Raw genomic sequence first — 18698 nt, forward strand, 5'->3', positions numbered from 1 at the left:
CATTCAAACACACACATGGCAGAGTGTTTTAATGTGATGAATTACAGGGGTGAGATGTTCAGAGGGGTGCTGCCTGATTCTCTCAAGGTAAACGGACCACACATGGCGGTGGCCTGTAGGGTGTCAACATTGCTTTACTCAGTGATCACCGAGTCTCATGTATATCATTAGCCTTCTTTTAAACACACAAGCCTGTTTTTAAAACAAAGGACCTCCAATACGATAAACAACAGCAGGACATATCATAAACCTTGGCTTTCACCACCTGGACCGGCGATTGTGAGTTCCTGAACGAGAAGTTCAAACGTGTTGTTTACACAAAGGGACAGGGCCCTGGGAGGGTTGTGTGTGTGTGTGTGTGTGTGTGTGTGTGTGTGTGTGTGTGTGTGTGTGTGTGTGTGTGTGTGTGTGTGTGTGTGTGTGTGCGTGCGTGCGTGCGTGTGCGCGCGCGCGCGCGTGTGTGTGTGTGTGTGTGTGTGTGTGTGTGTGTGTTTTGCCTTGACGATGAGAGCATTAGAAGCTAAAGAACTACTTCCTCATTGGACAGGAAACCCAAAACTCTTGTGAATATCACAGTGATGATGAGTTGACCATTCTTCATTGACTGACATCGAGCTGGATGAGCCACCTCACCTCCGCCAGACAACAAGACAGGTAGACTTTGAGTTCTCAATATTTATGGAGATTTATTGACTGGATTATCAAATGGAAGTTAAACTGATGTAATGATTTGTTGAGTAGTCTATCAGAGGCTTGGATACAAAGCAATTTAAACTCAGATAATTAAGTTGCTAGGGGGGTTAGACATCTTGCTCAAGGAAAGGCTGTGGATATTTGCAGTTCTGTATTTAATATTAAATCATTAGAATTGATTATCCAGAGGACGACATTCAGTCCTTTAAGATGTCAGGTAGTGGAACTAAATACATAAATAACTGACATCACGTCTTTCCTCATAATCCATTCCTTTATAAACAGGCCTCATCACAGCTTGGATTGTTTGACTCTGGTCTGTTTAAGAGTGAAATACTTCAGCAGAACCACATCAGCAGTGTGTAAGACAAACATATGGTCCTTTATGACTACTGCCAGCCAATAGTTAATTATTTCACTCAGTCAGAAAAACACAACAGCATGACAGAGTCCTTGGCCACAAGAAAGCAGCAGCCCTATACACAAGTCTGTTTACTGTCTGTTGGGAGGCACGGCTGCATGGTGAGGTCCCTGGCCTGTATGGGTCCCAGCGGCTGGCAGGAAGACCACTGGCCTAGAGACGTGGTACATGATGGGAAACATGTTGAATGTTTGTTGTGTGTCGTTTGAACATTAGATATGGGAGAGAGAGCGAGAGAGAGAGAGGGTGTGGAGAAGGATAAGTGACGGTCGCATTAAGATGCAGAGTGGGGATGCAATGCTGTGGCTTAGTTAGGTATGTGTAGAAGAAAACACCATCTTTAATGGATGAGAAGGCTCAATCCTTCTGAGGTCAAAGGGAACTTTACCTCGACTTTCATTGACCATCAAAATACGTGTAATATAACCTATATAATAAGTTCACATGTTTCAGTTGCAAGAGGATGTCCTTATCGTAGAAATCTATCTGTGTTCTGATAGATGAAGGTTCCCTGAAGTAACACTTAACACCACTTCTGGTCACCCTTTTTTCAGCCTTTTTGTGGTTTGAATCTTTTTTTAAAGTGTGATCTTCTTCTCTGGTTGCTCATCGGCCGGCAAGGCCTTAAATAAGCATGTTATGAAGTGGTCCGATTAACATTCAGGGACTAACGCTGAATGCTGGTTGCCAAGGTCTAGCGGGAATGAGAGAGGCAGTGTGGTACTTAAGCCACATGGGCCATTTATAATTTATACATAATTTATACAAGTTAATGTCCACACGTCTGAAGTTGAGCCTCGGCCTGTTGTCTCTGAGTGGAGTGTGAGGCTGGCCCGTTCAGAGCAAATCGGATTTTGGAGACCAGATTTTGAACACACAAATAAAATCAGCAAACACAATTGTTGCAGATTAAGCAGACTTTATCCTGTATGTTCTACAACCTAACAGAGCCTTTACCTTTGACTGAGCTATAAACTACAGTTGAAGTTGTATTTACTGCTCCAGCTTCATCTTCTGATTGTCCTGCTGGATATAATGTTGTTGTTGGGTATGTTTTAAGAATCTTAAGTCTGGTTTGAGTTGATGTATGTTTCAGTAGCTACTTGTATTTGTTTCCAGATGGACGAGATAGACACCATGTTCATCAACCTCCTGGGAGAGATAGATGTTCTCAAAGAGGTCAGTATGGATGTTCATGTGTGTGTGTGTGTGTGTGTGTGTGTGTGTGTGTGTGTGTGTGTGTGTGTGTGTGTGTGTGTGTGTGTGTGTGTGTGTCTGTGTCTGTGTCTGTGTGTGTGTGTGTGTATGTGTATGTGTATGTGTATGTGTATGTGTGTGTGTGTGTGTGTGTGTGTGTGTGTGTGTGTGTGTGTGTGTGTGTGTGTGTGTGTGTGTGTGTGTGTGTGTGTGCGTGTGTGTGTGTGTGTGTGTGTGTGTCTGTATGCGTGACTGAGTGCATGCGTGCATTGACATGTGTGGGTTGACATTTGCGTGCTTCCGTATGTGAGTGTGACCATTGGTTCAAGAAAAGAACCCGCATTAGGTCTTTTAGTGTCTATATTTTTATTCCAAACTGACCTCCACTTCCCAAAATGCACCACTCTGTTTCACCAGACAGTGGAGAAACAGCGACCAGATCTAATAAATACACATCTTTCCACCATTCATCATCTTTTTTTCCTTCAAAGCGACCAGATGAGCAGGGATTCCTGTCCTCATGTGCTCGTTTCGGAGGTTTGAGGAATCTTTTAGGTCGGAAAATGCTTGCAATCTAAACTTATTTTTGTTTTGCTTCTGCTTCCACGCAAATAGTTTTTAATCAATGTCCAATCAACGTCTGCCTCTCAAATCGACCTTGCATTACAGCTTTTTTGCATAGCAACAAATTAAGGTTTGACCGTGGTTACCAGTTCAGGGTATATATACAGGACTTTTCAAAACCGTGTAATTTCGGATAAAGGTGTATTCATATTTCTTATACCCATTCATCGATATATACAGTATATGTCGGCAAGTTCACGTGACCCTGCCCCAAATGCATTTCAGACCACCATGCCTGAGTGAGGTCCCGACCCCAAGGTCCCCAAACTGAGTTCAGCGCTGGCCATTTCTGTAGCAGTCAGGGCCGGGGGGATCAGCATCGGGAGGGTTTAGCTTCAGGCCGGTGGGCTCTGTTGTACTTGAGGTCGTCACATGTGGATGGGTGGGTTCCTTGTCCTTCCTGAGCCCTCTTCTCTGTCTCTGCACCAAAGCATCCAGATTAGTGCAGGCCTTAGAACTTCACTATGTCTGGAGTATATCTATCGACCGTATAGAAGGATGGCTGCTGACAGTCACCACTGGCAACCCTAATGAGCATCTGGCATCTAGCTTGCTAACATTTTTCTACATATTAACTGACTAACTAACAAACAAATGAAAAGTATGTGATCGCACTAGCAGACAAACAAACTAACGGTAAAGTAACTAGCCGTTACTACTAGCTTGCTACCTAACTAAATAGCATCAGGTTTCATATCCCCTGCTAAAGGGCGTGTGGAAGTGGGATTAATGCAAAAGCTGTGTACATGCTCAGTCCGTGCGAACACGGCCAGGCTGTTCACATGTAGACCGACAGCCAGAAAGCTCTTCTCACATCTCCTTCTCTACCAACAATGGTTACCATTGTTTAAGGTAGCCTACTTATGATTGGTTAAGATCTGGTTCCCATTGCTCATGAAAGGGTTATTTTGCTATGAACCTAAAATGACTATGATAATGTAAAGGGCTATAGAGGAAGGGTCTTTAAATCTCTCAATAACACATATGGTGTGAACCTATTTATTCTGGAACAGATGTTCTCTGCTGTATCGATATGCAATAGGCCGATGTATCCAAACCAGACACAACATGCTGCTTCTAAACCTCTGGCACTTGCTTGGCTTTTATAAGTGTTGATTTATAAATAAATATGATAATATAACTGTCTCTATAGAGTCTGGAGACGCCGGAAACTTCTCAACTAGAACGGGACTCAGAGACAGACCACTTCTCCTTTGGCTTCTCAAACCTAAGAGGTGAGCGTATACTAATCAAGGATTTTTTATGTCGTGAAGAGTAGGCTAAAAAGGATACTAGTAATAGTAAAGTTATTATTAGCAGACGCTTTTAACCATGTAAGGGACCAGTGGGTGGCAGTAGTCTCAAAAAGTGCTCAAAAAGTATTTATTATATCATGTTAGCCGTTGTTTGTGTATTTATTCTTCATAAGGTTGTCTCTAGTTTATTTTAGCTGTTTGGTTTACCAGCCAGTTGAATTCAGGTGGTCAGGTCGTCGTTTCACCTCTTTACAGAGTCTCTGAACCAGCTGGAAGAGCAGGACCTGGACAACCTAGTGGCGAACCTGAGCCTGGATCGGACCACGACCACAGAGCTGACCACCGACCTTACCGCGACCACAGACCTGACCACCGACCTTACCGCGACCACAGACCTGACCACAGACCTTACCGTGACCACAGACCTGACCACAGACCTTACTGTGACCACAGACCTGACCACAGACCTTACTGTGACCACAGACCTGACCACAGACCTTACCACGACCACAGAGCTGACCCTGCTGGACCGGACTCCGACCTCAGGTCTGACTACAAACTTGACCCTGGACCCGACCCCGACCTCAGGTCTGATCCAATACCCGACCACAGACCTGACCCCAGTTCAGAAGCACATCCCACATCAGAACCTTGTGCCAGATCAACAGTTCCTACCGATCACCCCCTCCATCTCCCCTAGCGGCACTACCCCCAACGGCAGCCCGTCCCAGGGCCCTGTGGCGGTCCCAGGCCCACTCTGCCTTGGGTCTCCTCTCACACAGCCCCACAAGGTCAATATGGAGATTAGTTTTAAAGTCAGAATGCAGACATGATGATCAATGATATTCAGGGTGTTCATTTATTCATCATGTGGATATCACGATTTTCTCCGCCAATAGAGTCCAGTCCAGTTGAAGGCAGACAAGGTCAGACTGGCACTGGAGAAACTCAAAGAGGCTAGGATTAAGAAGGTACCACTTTCTTACTTTTCATATCGATCCATACTCTCCGGTCATCGATACGATAGCTTATCAGAAGTTTCAAATGAAAGTATAAGATGGTAAAATAAAACACCTCCACCTCCTGCTCCTCCCATTCCTCCACCTCCTCCTGCTCCTCCCGCTCCTCCTCCCCCCCTGCTCCTCCCGCTCCTCCTCCCCCCCTGCTCCTCCCGTTCCTCCTCCTCCTGCTCCCCCTGCTCCTCCTCCTGCTCCTCCTGTTCCTCCTCCTCCTCCTGCTCCTCCTGCTTCTCCCGTTCCTCCTCCTCCTCCTCCTCCTCCTCCTCCTGGTCCTCCTGCTCCTCCCGTTCCTCCTCCTCCTCCTCCTCCTCTTCCTCCTCCTGTTCCTCCCGTTCCTCCTCCTCCTGCTCCTCCCGTTCCTCCTCCTCCTCCTCCTCCTACTCCTCCTGCTCCTCCCGTTCCTCCTCCTCCTCCTCCTCCTGCTCTTCGTCCTGCTCCCCGTCCTGCTCCTCCTCCTGTTCCTCCTCCTCGTCCTCGTCCTCCTCGTCCTCGTCCTCGTCCTCGTCCTCCTCCTCCTCGTCCTGCTCCTCGTCCTGCTCCTCGTCCTGCTCCTCGTCCTGCTCCTCGTCCTGCTCCTCCCACTCCTCCTCGTCCTCTCAGCGGATCGTCAAGGTGCTGATGTGCGACGGCAGCTTCAAAATGCTGCTGGTGGACGAGAGGCAGAGCGTGGGCGGGGTGCTGGATGTCCTGATGGAGAAGACCCACTGCGACCGCGCCCTGGACTGGAGCCTGTGTGAGAGCAACCCGGAGCTGCAGACCGGTGAGGGCTGGTGGGGGTGGAGGTGTTCACGTGCCCATGGAACACAAAGGTTCACAACCAAGTTCAGTGGGGGACAGAGGAGGCCATCACATCACCAATGAGATAAGAGTTTCTTTAGTTATTGAAGGCCAAAACATAACAATGACAGCATAGATATGTGAGTCTGCAGTAAAGGGGTTGTCTGGTTGAATGAGTGTGCAGTGTGGATGGACCATTCATATTTAACAACTAACTTTGCCTTGCTCCATTTTTCCGAGAGCAAGATAGAGTGTCAAAAGATCGCAAGTGTGGACCAGGCACAACACACCTACATACACACACACACACACACACACACACACACACACACACACACACACACACACACACACACACACACACACACACACACACACAGACACACACACACACACACACACACACACACACACACACACACACACACACACACACACACACACACACACCGATAAACAAGCTATTTTCGATCCCATATAACCCCAAGCCCACCTGTAAACATTCTGGGGAGATGGCTACCTCCCAAAATGGCCTTCTCCTTAATAACATGGATCTATTGGAATGACTTACAGTTTTTTTCAATTGCTTGAACACTATAGACACATGCTTAGACCAAAGCAACACAACTTGAAGTTTTTGTTTCTATACCTTAAACACATGTAACCATTCCTTAAACAAAAGCGCTGCTTTGCACTTTGGTTGCAATTGTGCAACACACTTGCTCCTTTCTGCAACACATTTGCTCCTGCACACTACACAGTATTTCATACATAAGACACTTAATTCAAAAATGACGTCTCATTGTACCATTGGGAAAACACATCTATTAAAAATCCTAAACACATTGGTTAATTGAGAATACTTACTTACACACCTTAAAACACTTTCTTCCAAAACTGAACACCAATCAGCCAGCTGCAAAAAGGCCTCAGTTAAGCCATTTTGAGAACTTTGCAAGCATGGATGCAGCAAGAGCAAGAGGCAGAGGTAGAGGAGGAAGAGGAGGAAAGAGACATAGAGGAGGACGTGGTGGAAGAGGCCATGCACTGAACATTATTTCCGATGACATAAGAGCAACTTTGGTGGACCATGTCATAAACCATGGCCTGACTATGAGGGAAGCTGGGCAGAGAGTTCACCCTAATCTAAGCCGTTTCACAGTTTCATCCATAATAAGGACATTCCGACTGGAAAACAGGTATGTCTTCAACTCTCTACTTTCTACTCTACTCAGACTGTATCTAGACTATTTGCAGTCCTGTACCATATCACATGAACTGTATTGCAGGGTGGCTAATGCTCCTTTTTGAACGAAAGTGGTAGTTTTGTGATTACCTACATTGAGATGTTTCAGTACTTTCTATGGTATATACAGTAAAGTACAGTATATACAGTACTGTACAAAAAGAAGCAAACCAATGCAGTAACATTTCGTGATTGCTTTTTTCTATAGAATGACTAGAAGACCTTCTGGGGGCAGACACCAACGCCTGTTCACCCAACAGCAGGAACTTGCCATTGTGGACCTGGTCCGAGCAAACAATGCAATCCGTCTCAACAAGCTACAGCAACAAATACTTGCAGATAGAGAAGTATTCAATAACATAGAGCGAGTGAGCATTTCCACTATCAGACGCATCTTGGTAAAGCACCAAATTACCATGAAGCAATTGTGCAGGGTCCCATTTGAGAGGAACAGTGTCAGGGTCAAAGGACTTCGACGTGAATATGTACAGGTAAGTGTTACAGTCCTTTACATTTACAATACAGTATTGGTGTCATCCAGTTACAGCTGAATATGTGCCATTGTATCAGTACCACATAGATACATTCAGAGAGGTACCAGGTACCTGTTCGATGGGGTGGGGGTTCTGTATGTGTAGTGCTGTATTTGAGTGTTTTGAGTAATGCCATCTAAACTATGTATTGCATGTATTTCGTTTTGTTACAGCGTTTTGTCCATCCATCTTGGAGATGGATGGAGCTACACAGCCTCATGAATTTATTTACATTGATGAGGCTGGATTCAACCTCAGCAAAACAAGACGACGGGGTCGTAACATAATTGGCCAAAGGGCAATTGTGCAAGTCCCGGGGAAGCGGGGGAAATATCTCATTGTGTGCTGCCATAAGCCTTCAAGGGCTACTGCACCATCAAACAAAACTAGGTCCCTTCAATACCGAACATATAATACAATTTCTGGATGCACTTCACGATGCAGCTGTACAGGACAGACCAGAGCAGCCCAGGTTTGTTGTTGTCTGGGATAATGTTAGTTTCCATCGGGCTGCTCTGGTACGAAACTATTTCACCAACCATCATCAATTTGAAGTCCTACACTTGCCCCCTTACACTCCATTTCTGAACCCCATAGAAGAATTATTTTCGGCTTGGAGATGGTGCGTATATGACCGCCAACCTCATGCTCGCATGCCTCTTCTGCAGGCAATGGAACAGGCCTGCGGAGACATCAACATAGGGTCAATCCATGGATGGATTAGGCACACAAGGCAATATTTTCCCCGATGCTTAGCGGAAGAAAATATTGCTTGTGATGTTGATGAGATCCTATGGCAAGACCCCAACAGACGGCAGGATCCATAAGCCCACCCATGCACAATTGCCATGTTTTTCTGTGTTCACAGTACAGGGTTTATTTATTTATTTATTTATTTATTTTTGCTGAAACTGTATTTACTGCACTGTAATGTACAGTACTGCAATGTACAGTATTTAGTATTTATTTTGGTTGCGGTGAAAACGTGCCCTCTGTGGAACTGAATAAAAACAGTAAACATGAAAGACAGCAGTGTTTTATATAAAGTAGACCAGTGTGTTGCTGCTGATCTAAAAGTGTATTCATATGATGCAAGGGTGTTTCATTTTGACATCAGAGTGCCCTTTTTACAAAGAATTGTTAGGTTTCGATAGCCGAGTTTCAATTTGACATAGATGTGAATGGTTTATTTCCCAGTGTTGTTATCTTATTTGCTTGTGTGTTGAGTTTTGACACAACGAGACAAATTTTGCAAAACGTGTTCAAGCACTTGAAAAAAACTGTAATAAACATCATATATATTATTACATCTCGATTCACTGTATCTTCTTGTATGCAGAGAGGATCTTCGAGGACCATGAGCCGTTAGTAGAGAGGTTGAGTTTGTGGGGCCGCAGCAGTAAGAACACCATCACTTTTGTCTCCAGGCCTGAGAAATACTCCCTCTTCAAAGACCCCCAGGTGAGCAGTCAAAGAGAAACGCCTGCCAGGCTATGATGATATTAGTTTCACTTTGCAATCCAACCCTAATCACACCTGGGTTTCTCCAAAGGTTTTCTACATGTGGAGAAACTGCAGTGATGCGCTGGGCAACACTAAAGAAAAAGACAAACAGCTTCTACTGAAGGTCCAGTAGCTCACTAACACCACGCTACAGACTTTCTAGATTTGTGTGGCTCTGTCTGGAGAGGAACTTCCTCTAGTATCTTATTCAAGTTCTCTTTTACTGTATTTATATTTTCCAATTATATTAGCTTTGTATATTTTACAATTTCAAAAGCTATTGTTTGTATCTTGCATAAGTTGTTTGTGCTCTGGCAATGAAGAGGTGTGTTTCCCATGACAATAACACCAATATAATTTATTTGTAATCAGTTGAACTATATCCTATGCGACCCTTTGACCTCTCAGGAGAACTTCGAAGGGGACTCTGTGAGGGTCCCCGACCTGGAGGGGGTACTGTACCAGAAGGAGAGCGGCAAGAGGAAGTGGAATCAGCGCTTCTTCCTGCTCAGGGCCTCTGGCATCTACTATATACCTAAGGGCAAGAACAAGGTACAGTCAATACTGTACAAATAGCACAAACCATAGATACAGTGTAATGACTGGTTGAGCAGCAGAAGATAACTGACTCAAAAGCACGACTCAGGAGGCAAAAGTCTGTGTAGAGAGAATGGTCTTTGCTAGAGGATTGTTCAGTACGCGGGAAATCAGTAGACCAGGCAAACAATCCGGCATGGAGAAGGGTCAAAGTGGGTCGGTACACGGGTAATCAGTCGTATCTCAGGCAAACGCTCCGGCAGGTAGAAGGCAAAGGCGTAGGCGGGAGTCAACAGTCGGGAATCAGGAAATGTGATTATCGCTTGGAAAAACCTGGGATGCTTGATACAGAGAACAAAGACGATCTGGCGCAGAAGAAGGGAAACACGCTAGATAGAATGGGAGGGGAATATTGATGAGGGACAGGTGAAAACCATTAAGGTGAGTGAGGACAATCACGGAAACATAAGGACAGGGAGTGAAAACAATCAACGAAGGGGGCGAGATGTGCCATACAGTGGTATGTCCTTAACACTAAAGGTTCTGTCTGGGCCAGAGCCACTGCAAAACTAGTTCTTTTCTTTTAGGGTTTGTGTCGTTTTTGGATCCAAATCTATTTGCTGTCGAAGCAGCCATCATCATATTGTGTGTATGTCAACTGCTGACCATATTTACAGTTTGAAGAGAACTTTCTGTTCAACAGATATTTCTGTTGATTTTAGGGGGCAGCCTTGAACAAAATTCTTAAAAAATATATACAAAGCACAATTTAAAACAATGTCAAAATTAAACATGATTACGTGTTTCATTAAGTGTCAAAGAGAGACTCCCTCTTTGACACTGTCAGGGCATCTTTGAATTCCCAGTCATTAAATCCTTTTTTATTCTCTTAAACGCCTACAAGTCATCGATCCACCTCAGCTGCCTGGTCAGATTTGAAAATGTGAACATCTACCGGGCCAGCGGCTACAAACAGAGATACAGAGCCCCCACTGACTTCTGCTTCGTCCTGAAGGTATGTCATCTGGTAAACCTTCCATGCTGTTATGAAGGATAAACTGCTCTGGATTTCATCCTAGTAGTTTTATAAGACTTTGAGATTGTTCTTATATATTTCATTGTTTCTAATACTATCATACTTTTTGAATACTACTATAGTATTCTAGTCTTTTCTACTACTAAAGTGCTCAAGTCCCTTGCACTAGAAATGTAGTATTCTACTAGTCTCCACACTCTTGTACTATAGTACTTCAGACATCTGCTACTATATTACTTCAGTCTCTTTTACTATAGTATCCCAGTCTTTTTCAAATAGTACTTCAGTCTCTTGTACTATAGTACCTCAGTCTTCTTCCAATAGTACTTCAGTCTCCTGTTCTATAGTACCTCAGTCTTCTTCCAATAGTACTTCAGTTTCCTGTACTATAGTACCTCAGTCTTCTTCTAATAGTACTCCTACTATTAATGAGTCTTGCATGTGTATTCATATCCAGTCCTCTAGCATTCATGTTTTTCAGCGTGTCTACTCGGTTCATATGTTTTAAATATAGACATTTCAAACAGGAAGCCCTTTAGTAGCCTACAGCTCTTCTTGAACCCACGCTCGGTTGTTTCTGTCAACAGCTTTTTATTTTAATATGAAACAGTTAGAGAGAGAGACAGGGAGTGAGAGAGAGAGACAGAGCGAGAGAGTGAGATAAAGATATAAATATAGTGAGAGAGAGACAGCGATAGAGCGATATGGACAGAGAAAGACAAGGGGTGAAAGAGAGAGAGAGAGAGAGAGAGAGAGAGAGAGAGAGAGAGGGAGAGAGAGAGAGAGAGAGAGAGAGAGAGAGAGAGAGAGAGAGAGAGAGAGAGAGAGAGAGAGAGAGAGAGAGAGAGAGAGAGAGAGAGAGAGGAAGAAGATACTAAAGAGAAGCCTCTCTCGCTCCTCCAGTGGTGAGGGGTTAGGTGTGATGTATGGTGTATGTTTAAGAAGGCCATCACTGACAGATGGATCCTTGCTGATCCATGGGAGTGATGAAGGGAGTCCTGGGCTCTGGGGTCAATTCAATCTATTCAATATGTTTGGGTCACATGAAACTCGCCTGCAACTGAAAGTCAAAACAATTTCAGCCACCCTTTGGTCTGTTATATCCAACTTCCATAATGATGAAGATAATGATGAAGGGGAAGAGGAGGAGGATATACAACATCTGTTGTATAGTGCTAGTGTTACTGATTATTTTTTTACCAACTGAACTGATTATTTTTACTCTGCATTAGATTACAAGTTACAGTACACGCCGCATACAATTTGTATGTGTTGTCATTCATAGCTTTTTTATTGGGGAATTTTAAAATCCTCTTTTGCATAAGGTTTTGGCCATGCGGTTGAAATGTGAGCATTGAATGCCTCCTGGCCACCAGCGCTGGGAGGCCATGCTAACCCTCTCCTCTCCCTCAGCACCCCCACCTCCAGCAGGAGTCAGAGTACACCAAGGTGCTGTGTTGTGAGGACAAACACACCCTCTCCCTCTGGGTCAGCTCAGTCAGAGTGGCCAAGGTCAGAGAACAAACTAATACATCAACACGTACGCTATAGGCAATGACCAAAACAAGTTCAACAAACAGATTAACAATGGACAAAACGTCATTAATAATCAATTGGATTAACAACGGCATTAACTGTGTCCTCTCCTCCACTGGGACCAGTATGGAGCCGCCCTGTATAAGAACTTCCAGGCCGGGGTCCAGCGCTCCGTCACTCAGGCGGCCTCCCTCCACCTCCTCCACCACACGCCTGGCGCTCCACCGGCCACCCCCTGTGCGGTCCGCAGTGGTACGACCCCAGCTCCAGCTGGCAGTACTGCAGTACTCTCTGGAGGGAGCACTGTCTGTGGCATCCCCGGGGACCACCTCCCTGAACCTCCACCAGACTTCATCCCACCCGCCCCCCGCAGTGACACCGTCCTGACCGGAGCGCCCTCATTCCCTCCTCCTCCCCCTCCACCAGACACCAGACACAGTCATTTATAGAGGATCTATATGTATAGAGGATCTGTATATTACTGCCCACCATTCAAAAAGCCTTCATGATACATGGGATGATGAAGAAGTGGATGTATTGTTTACCCAAATTTATCTGAGCCCATCCAAAGTCCAATGGCCACACCTCAACACAATCCCCTCATCAGACATAACATTGGGAGAGGCTAATCCGCTGCATCCCAGAGGAAAGGTTAGTTAAGGATAGTTAAATTATGTCTCTATATAATGGTTGGTTAAGGAGAGTTAAAGTATGTCTCTCTACAAAGGTTAGTTATGGTTATTTAAAGTATGTCTCTTTCTATAAAGGTTAGTTTAAGATAGTCAAGTATGTCTCTCTCTCTAAAGGTTACTTGTTGATAGTTTAAGTATTTCTCTCTCTATAAAGGTTAGCTAAGGATAGTTAAAGTATGTCTCTCTATAAAGGTTAGTTATGGATATTTAAAGTATGTCTCTCTCTATAAAGGCTAGTAATGGATAGTTAAAGTATGTCTCTCTCTAAAGCGTGGTTATGGATAATTAAAGTATGTCTCTCTCTAAACTTTCTAAAGGTTAGTTAAAGTATGTATCTCTCTATAACGGCTGGTTATGGATAGTTAGTCTGTCTCTCTCTCATTATAAAGGGATGATAGATAGTACAGTTGTATGACCAATCAAATGGATTGATACCAGCCCCTTGGGTTCCTTCTCCTCCATGATGACAAAAGTAACTTTCTGCTCTGAAACAATAAGCTGAACCAGTTGTCTCTGGAGGGGTTCAACTAAAACACGCCTGGACCTTTAACGGACCCTGAAGTCCCTCCAGCTGGGCTCCTATCTCGGGTCCATCTTGTTTCTTCTACCCTTCCTGGGTCCAGGTCACGTATTGTGTACTACGCTTTAGTTATGTAGGGCCTGCTGTTCAGAGCTGGTGTCATTCAAACGTCCTCCCATGGTTAACCTCATTCATCTGTTCTACATCTAATTCTGCTGACATTTAAAAACTGGACTTCTGCAAGTTACAAGCACACAGGACACACCACACAAGACCGCCTGTCTTCACCGTTTTTAAGGGCTGTTTATTACAAAAGGACTGTACATAAATTTCCATGAACATACTGTATGTACATGAGTGGAGGAAAGACAAGAAATCTACGCATTCTGTTCCCAATAAGAACAAAGTCACAGATCAGTTTATTGGTTTTAGTTTTTTCTCTTTTCTCCACGTTTTCGTCATAAGAAAAGAAACACACGCAAGAGCAGGCGAGCCTGTGACGTCAGCTCACAGGTTAGTGGTAAACATTACATCGTTCAGCCAGGGGTCAACATCACCTCTAGGAAACCAAAGAATAAATAAACCATTGACATACAGCTGCAAGCAGACCTTCCCCAGCAGTGTAGGACTCAAATAATAAAGAAAGGAGGAGAAACCAATGCATTGCTAGAAATGTGTCACAGAAAAATTATTTGATTTTGTTTGTTCCACAAAAATGCCAAATAGCCCTGGAAGGAAACGTAAGAAACGGTTGAATAGAGCGTGTTGATGATGTAGAGGACAAGGATCACCAGCTGTGAGTCTTTCAATACGTTCATCACACACAAAAAGCTGATGACACTGGTCAACAAGCCAGTGAAATACATGGTCTTCCATTGTTTCGTTTGAGGGATTCTCTTTGAATGTACGATACAGCTACTAGATTTGAACTCCTCCCATCGACAGATGAGTGAACCCTAAATGCCGAGTACACATTCATCCAAATATTGATGTTTATTTTGTTAAAAACGCCTAAGACGAATGGTGAGTGTCAGCGTGTCACGGTCATGTCATGCAGAAGTTGCTTCAAGGTTCAAAACATCCGCATCACTTTGTGAAATTCACTCATCGGTTCCATAAGCTGTATGATTTCTACGGTTTAAATCGATTCCATCCCAAAAAATGCAACTCATATATGATAATGTTAAAATCAGGATATGCTTGCTTTCATTCGCATGTTGAACAATCTATTGATTTCAGTAAAAAATAATAAAAAGACAATGAAAACCGACAATGTATCTAACTGTAGTACATTAGGTGCATATAACACACAGATGGCCTGACTACGGTTAAGATGGTTTAATACAAATGATAATAAGGTTACATTCAACACTGTTGATGGGTCACCCCTCAATACCAAACAATACGACAGCTGAAACAGACTTCATGAGTAAGGAGAGACCAGTTCAACAGCCTTGGGTTGAGGTTCTTGTGGTCGGTGGTCATGTTGAGCACCAGGTTCTCCTCAAAGCACCTTAGCAGGAACTGCTTCTCAGAATAGAAAATGAAGTGTTTGGGCCCACTGGAGAACAGCTTGAATAGATCCCATCTAACTGAAAACCCAAGTCATCAAAGGAGTGGACAGCCCAACATCAGGCCTGTTAGCCCTAACATCAGGGTGTTAGTGCTAACATCAGGGTGTTAGTCCTCACATCAGGGTGTTAGTCCTCACATCAGGGTGTTAGTCCTCACATCAGGGTGTTAGTCCTCACATCAGGCCTGTTAGTCCTAACATCAGGGTGTTAGTCCTCACATCAGGCCTGTTAGTCCTAACATCAGGGTGTTAGTCCTCACATCAGGCCTGTTATTCCTCAAATCAGGCCTGTTAGTCCTAACATTAGGGTGTTGGTCCTAACATCTGGGTGTTAGTCCTAACATCAGGGTGTTAGTCCTAACATCTGTCCTGTACGTGTTAACATCAGGCAGGCCTGAACGTCCCTCTGATGGGGGGGATAGGGCCTAACATCAGGCCTGTTAGTCCTTACATCAGGCCTGTGAGTCTCTGGGACATGGAGGGGGAGACAGGGGGGGACATGCTAACCGGAGCGTCACACTGGCACCTAACTCGACAAAATTAAACAGACAGCATTGAATGTCCTTCATAGTACAAAGATGAAATCAAAACGTTCAGCATGTGAGAACTCTTCTCATGTTAAAATGGCACTGGAATCGTCACTGACCGAAGCGCATTCAGATAAATTATCCATCACTAATCGTAACAGAAATGAGAAGCCGCCGACCGCTCGATGCGTTCAGGTCGATGGTGAACTACAGGTAGAAGACACACACACACACACACTACTGACAAACGCCATGACAGCATCTCACGGTACAAAGTACGCACACACGCAAAGTATCTTAACAGAGACAGACTTCACCAGATAGTAGAAGACGCCCTCAACAGGTTTTTTCATGTTATTGTGTTTCCCTGGAGTGTGAAATAAATCTGCCACGCAGTGCTTTTCTTCTTCTTTGTTTCTTTTTTGTCTTCCGAACGTCACTTGCATGACTTTAGTTTCTTTTTTTGTTTTTCTTTAAGTTTCGTGTTTGTCTTGTCATTTCATTCTTTTTTGTAAAAACCAAAATAGATGTCGTTTTTTTCACTAGAGGGGTGAGCAGACGTGACGCTCTAGAATGACCATGGAGGACGTTACAGAACTTCAAAATAAAACAAAGGACACACTTCTTCAGGTACATGTCCCAACAGTAATTATGTCAATACAGTTAAATTGCCGGTTAATTACTGTAAATATATAAAATACTTGTCATATTTTCCTTCTCCTCCACATCGCTCATTCAGGGAATGAAGAGTGTTGAGTCGCACACTAGAAAACCACCAGTCTCACTGGTTCCCTCTCTGTTTTTTTTTGGGGTGTGGAGGTGGGATGTTTCGGGTGGGGTTGTAATCATAACCTGACTTCACATGGCACTTGACTCTCCGTTGGGGAGGCTTTATAAACTGCTACGGTCTCATCATCCTGTACAGATCCAATCGGCTTCCTTCACTATATAGAGGGGTGCTGGTCGGGGTCTAGTCGGCGTAGTGCATGATGGACTCCACGTAGTTGCCGGGGAAGAGGCCGGTGACGCCGCCGGACACGCCCTCGTACCAGCCGTCGTCGTTCTTCTTGATGATGTAGATGATGGCGCCCTCCATGAAGGACAGCTCGTCCTCCTTGTCCTTGGAGTAGTCGTAGATGGCCACCACTGGGGGAGAGAGAGAAAGAGGGAGGGAGGGAGGGAGGGAGGGAGGGAGGGAGGGAGGGAGGGAGAGAGAGAGAGAGAGAGAGAGAGAAGAGAGAGACAGAGAGAGAGAGGAGAGGAGAGGGAGAGGAGAGGGAGAGAGAGAGAGAGAGGGAGAGACAGACAGACAGACAGACAGACAGAGAGAGAGAGAGAGAGAGACAGAGAGAGAGACAGAGAGAGAGAGAGAGAGAGAGAGAGAGAGAGAGAGAGAGAGAGAGAGAGAGAGAGAGAGGAGAGAGAGAAGAGAGAGAGAGAGAGAGAGAGAGAGAGAGAGAGAGAGAGAGAGAGAAAGAGAGAAGGGGAGAAAGAGATAAACATTATGGTACGAGAACCACTGGTGGTACAAGTGCGTCAACTAGTGGTGTGAGGAGGAAAAAATACAAAATTTAAAATTATAATACTATCAAGATACCACTACAAATGACAATAGCGTAACAATGAGATCTTGGATTAATGGAATTTAATATAAGTCTTCCCTTCCCTGTTAAATTCTTGTTTCAACATCAGCATGTTAGGTGGTCAGGTAATTTCGCTGACAAACATCCACAATCCACGATTACAAGCTGAAATGTGACGGCAGGATAGCCTCTCAAACGGCATCTTATAAACAAACACGCAGTGCTGAAGGACACACTAGCCAAAGCACAGGAGGCTTCGTAGGGGGCCAGCCTCCACATGGCGAAGGCACACACAGTTGTGTCTGCCATTCGCCAGCGAGATGACCCACATGCATGTGTTTCGAGAAGGCTGCCAGACAGTTTAAACACTTTATTTTTGTTGCATTAAAAGTCCCTACTATTCCATCCAGCTGGATGAGATTTCTGAGGTTCATTTGCTTGTTTACGTCAGATATGAATATGATGGGGCAAGCCCAGGAGGACTATGAGTCCTGTCAATCACTGCAGACCAGAAATACAGCCCAGCACATAGTCCAGCTCCTGGACGCGTTTGACCAAGAGAACGGGCTCCACGTGTGTTGGAGTCTGACGGATGGCCAGGGCTAATATGATGCTATGACAGGGCTATGACAGGGCTATCACAGGACTATGACAGGGCAGGGCTATGACAGGGCTATGACAGGGCTACGACAGGGCTATGACAGGGCAGGGCTACGACAGGGCTATGACAGGGCTATGACGGGCTATGACAGGGCTATGGCGAAAATGATGAAAATACTGTGTGGCTCAGTCAACTGACATAATCTGAGACCTTTTCTCTGGTTCAAAACAACTGAATTTGGGAATAAAGAGACCCCACCATCAATGTCTTTGATGTCTTTCGAACTTAAAGCCAAGGCAGGGCTGTTACAGCTTTCCCAGAGAGGTTGCTGTCTCACAACGACCTGACCCGTGATGAGAGAGTTAGGGACATGATTGCGCACCTTGTCCTGCCCAGACAACAGTTCTGCCAATATGAAGGCAGTCCTTGTTGGACTTTTGCATCTAACAACACAGCGATCACCCTGCGCTTTAGGACAAGGTCCTGTGCATTCTCCTTCCTTTTGTGACCAAAAGGAAGAGACTGAAGCTGACCTCGATGGATCCAGACATCGCTTGCGCTTGTGTTGAGTCGTGTGGAAGTGTTTGTCGCCAGTTGTAGTGCCACCTCTTTGAACAGTTAACAATAAATAGTATTACTATAAGCAATAAATGAGGCTCCTGCGTGAGCTGTGCCTAGCTGAACAGGGCCGGCCTATTGGATGGGATCAAACCTTATGCTGGGAGTCAAAGCACATGAGCTACTAGATCTTAATGGATAAGGTCACTCCTCCCCCTATACACACACAAACACAAACATACACAAAAAAGAACACACATACAAAC

At 44.7% G+C, this 18698-nt stretch overlaps 3 protein-coding genes and 1 long non-coding RNA gene across 4 annotated transcripts in view; 3 read left to right on the forward strand and 1 right to left on the reverse strand.

Moving 5' to 3' along the window:
• Nucleotides 1-562: 562 nt before the first annotated feature.
• On the forward strand, nucleotides 563-5102 carry LOC132463597 (uncharacterized). Its single transcript, XM_060059875.1, has 4 exons — nucleotides 563-654; nucleotides 2234-2293; nucleotides 4089-4170; nucleotides 4447-5102. Exons 2-4 carry the CDS (start codon nucleotides 2234-2236, stop codon nucleotides 5022-5024), a joined length of 720 nt encoding a protein of 239 aa, XP_059915858.1. The 5' UTR covers nucleotides 563-654; the 3' UTR covers nucleotides 5025-5102.
• Nucleotides 5103-5682: 580 nt separating this feature from the next.
• Nucleotides 5683-12981, forward strand: LOC132463596 (amyloid beta A4 precursor protein-binding family B member 1-interacting protein-like). Its single transcript, XM_060059874.1, has 7 exons — nucleotides 5683-5970; nucleotides 9106-9227; nucleotides 9319-9393; nucleotides 9678-9821; nucleotides 10711-10821; nucleotides 12256-12354; nucleotides 12504-12981. Exons 1-7 carry the CDS (start codon nucleotides 5829-5831, stop codon nucleotides 12825-12827), a joined length of 1017 nt encoding a protein of 338 aa, XP_059915857.1. The 5' UTR covers nucleotides 5683-5828; the 3' UTR covers nucleotides 12828-12981.
• A 12-nt stretch (nucleotides 12982-12993) lies between these two features.
• Nucleotides 12994-14738, forward strand: LOC132463604 (uncharacterized). Its single transcript, XR_009527074.1, has 2 exons — nucleotides 12994-13224; nucleotides 13263-14738. It is a non-coding gene; the product is annotated as an uncharacterized LOC132463604 (long non-coding RNA).
• LOC132463601 (abl interactor 1-like) overlaps nucleotides 13874-18698 on the reverse strand; it is a 33789-nt gene continuing 28964 nt past the window's right edge. The window contains 1 exon segment of the mRNA XM_060059882.1: nucleotides 13874-16836. Coding sequence (XP_059915865.1) covers nucleotides 16661-16836 — 176 coding nt within the window. The 3' untranslated portion in view covers nucleotides 13874-16660.

The sequence above is a fragment of the Gadus macrocephalus genome, chromosome 8, assembly GCF_031168955.1.
Source record: "Gadus macrocephalus chromosome 8, ASM3116895v1".
In the NCBI taxonomy this organism is placed as follows: domain Eukaryota; kingdom Metazoa; phylum Chordata; class Actinopteri; order Gadiformes; family Gadidae; genus Gadus; species Gadus macrocephalus.

What these genes read in the sequence shown, in the direction of transcription:
- LOC132463597 (XM_060059875.1), top strand. Translation starts at nt 2,234, where the DNA reads ATGGACGAGATAGACACCATGTTCATCAACCTCCTGGGAGAGATAGAT. An exon ending in AGATAGATGTTCTCAAAGAG is followed by an intron (nt 2,294 to 4,088) that starts GTCAGTATGGAT and finishes CTGTCTCTATAG; the next exon opens with AGTCTGGAGACGCCGGAAAC. An exon ending in TGGCTTCTCAAACCTAAGAG is followed by an intron (nt 4,171 to 4,446) that starts GTGAGCGTATAC and finishes ACCTCTTTACAG; the next exon opens with AGTCTCTGAACCAGCTGGAA.
- LOC132463596 (XM_060059874.1), top strand. Translation starts at nt 5,829, where the DNA reads ATGTGCGACGGCAGCTTCAAAATGCTGCTGGTGGACGAGAGGCAGAGC. An exon ending in ACTTCTGCTTCGTCCTGAAG is followed by an intron (nt 10,822 to 12,255) that starts GTATGTCATCTG and finishes CCTCTCCCTCAG; the next exon opens with CACCCCCACCTCCAGCAGGA. An exon ending in GCTCAGTCAGAGTGGCCAAG is followed by an intron (nt 12,355 to 12,503) that starts GTCAGAGAACAA and finishes CACTGGGACCAG; the next exon opens with TATGGAGCCGCCCTGTATAA.